Below are 1204 nucleotides of genomic sequence, written 5' to 3'. Positions count from 1 at the left end.
TCCATGCCGGATTAATTTGATGTGACTTGTCTATAATACGTGAACCGTATAGTTTACGTGGCACAGATCGTGTTAGATGGAGTTTATGAAATTTTCTTGAAATCTTACATTTTTCGTATTAATATATCTAGTTTATTTTAAAAAATACTTTATTTTTAATTACATATAATTAGAAATCTACATTTCAGTATACGTTAATATTAAGAAAAAATTGATAGAAAGAATAATATAATTATAATTTTTTACATAATTAGCTATACTCACCGTTACTGTGAATGGTGGGATATATAGCTGGATAGAGTACTTGAAAAATGCAGGGATAGACAGCGGCCAGTATAATGAATACGTGCCCAAAATTATTATCGCGAAAAGGATGGATAGATGTACACATGCTTCACCGACTATAATCGACAAGCTGGAAAGTCTAGGCTCCAGGGTCATCTATCTACTTCGTCAGAATTGCACGGAATTTACCAGAGCATTGAATCGCATCGTAGACCCTGCCCATGACTCGAATATGACCGTAATTTAATTTTACTAATTTTCTATATCTTTTCTATAAATTATATGATTATAAATTGTGACGTGGCGATTTCGCCGTCACCGATAGCAGCGGGGAGACGAGGAGAGCTGTGCTCGCGCCCCCTTCTTTCGCGGGAAGGGCGGCTGCGAGGAGATTGGTCTCGCACGCTTTTTACGTGCGAGACCGCGTAATTTTGTTGCTATTTTTATTGTTGTAAATTGTGTGCTCGGCGGCGACGAGAACGACGAGGTGCATCGATCGGAGCGAGGCGACGGCGGATCTGCAGAGGACGACAAGCCGCGCGGGGCAGGATCCACCCCTCGCTATCACAAGCGAGGGGGCCCCGACCAGATTGCAGCGGGGCGCCAGGAAGGCTGACCGAACGGACCAGATCCCGGGGGACGCCCTGGGATACTTCAAGCTTTTGGCGGCCACCTGAGCGCCCACGCTAAAAGGAGCTGCCGTCCAAGACAGGATGCCGCCGATATAAAATCGGAGAATTCGGCGGTGTCGCGCGGGCCCTATAAGGCGCCCGCGCTAGAGCCGTACGTTCCCGCAGGACCAATAAGGCCTAGCGGCGATCGGCGGCTGATACCGCGAGTCAAGGAGCCTCGCGCTCGCGGGAAGAATCGGCACTGTGCGGCTAGCGAGCGAAGCGTGCGCTGGAAAATTTCACGGGCG

At 47.7% G+C, this 1204-nt stretch overlaps 1 protein-coding gene across 1 annotated transcript in view; it reads left to right on the top strand.

Annotated features, from left to right (window-relative positions):
- Positions 1–373: 373 nt before the first annotated feature.
- LOC116849631 overlaps positions 374–1204 on the top strand; it is a 2762-nt gene continuing 1931 nt past the window's right edge. Inside the window, exon 1 of the mRNA XM_032826972.1 lies at positions 374–523. Coding sequence (XP_032682863.1) covers positions 374–523 — 150 coding nt within the window. The remainder of the gene's footprint in view (positions 524–1204) is intronic.

This window comes from Odontomachus brunneus, unplaced genomic scaffold, assembly GCF_010583005.1.
Source record: "Odontomachus brunneus isolate Ranch 3 - 2012 unplaced genomic scaffold, Obru_v1 Obru_scaffold_121, whole genome shotgun sequence".
NCBI classification, from domain to species: domain Eukaryota; kingdom Metazoa; phylum Arthropoda; class Insecta; order Hymenoptera; family Formicidae; genus Odontomachus; species Odontomachus brunneus.
This window is presented reverse-complemented; position numbering and strand designations above follow the sequence as displayed.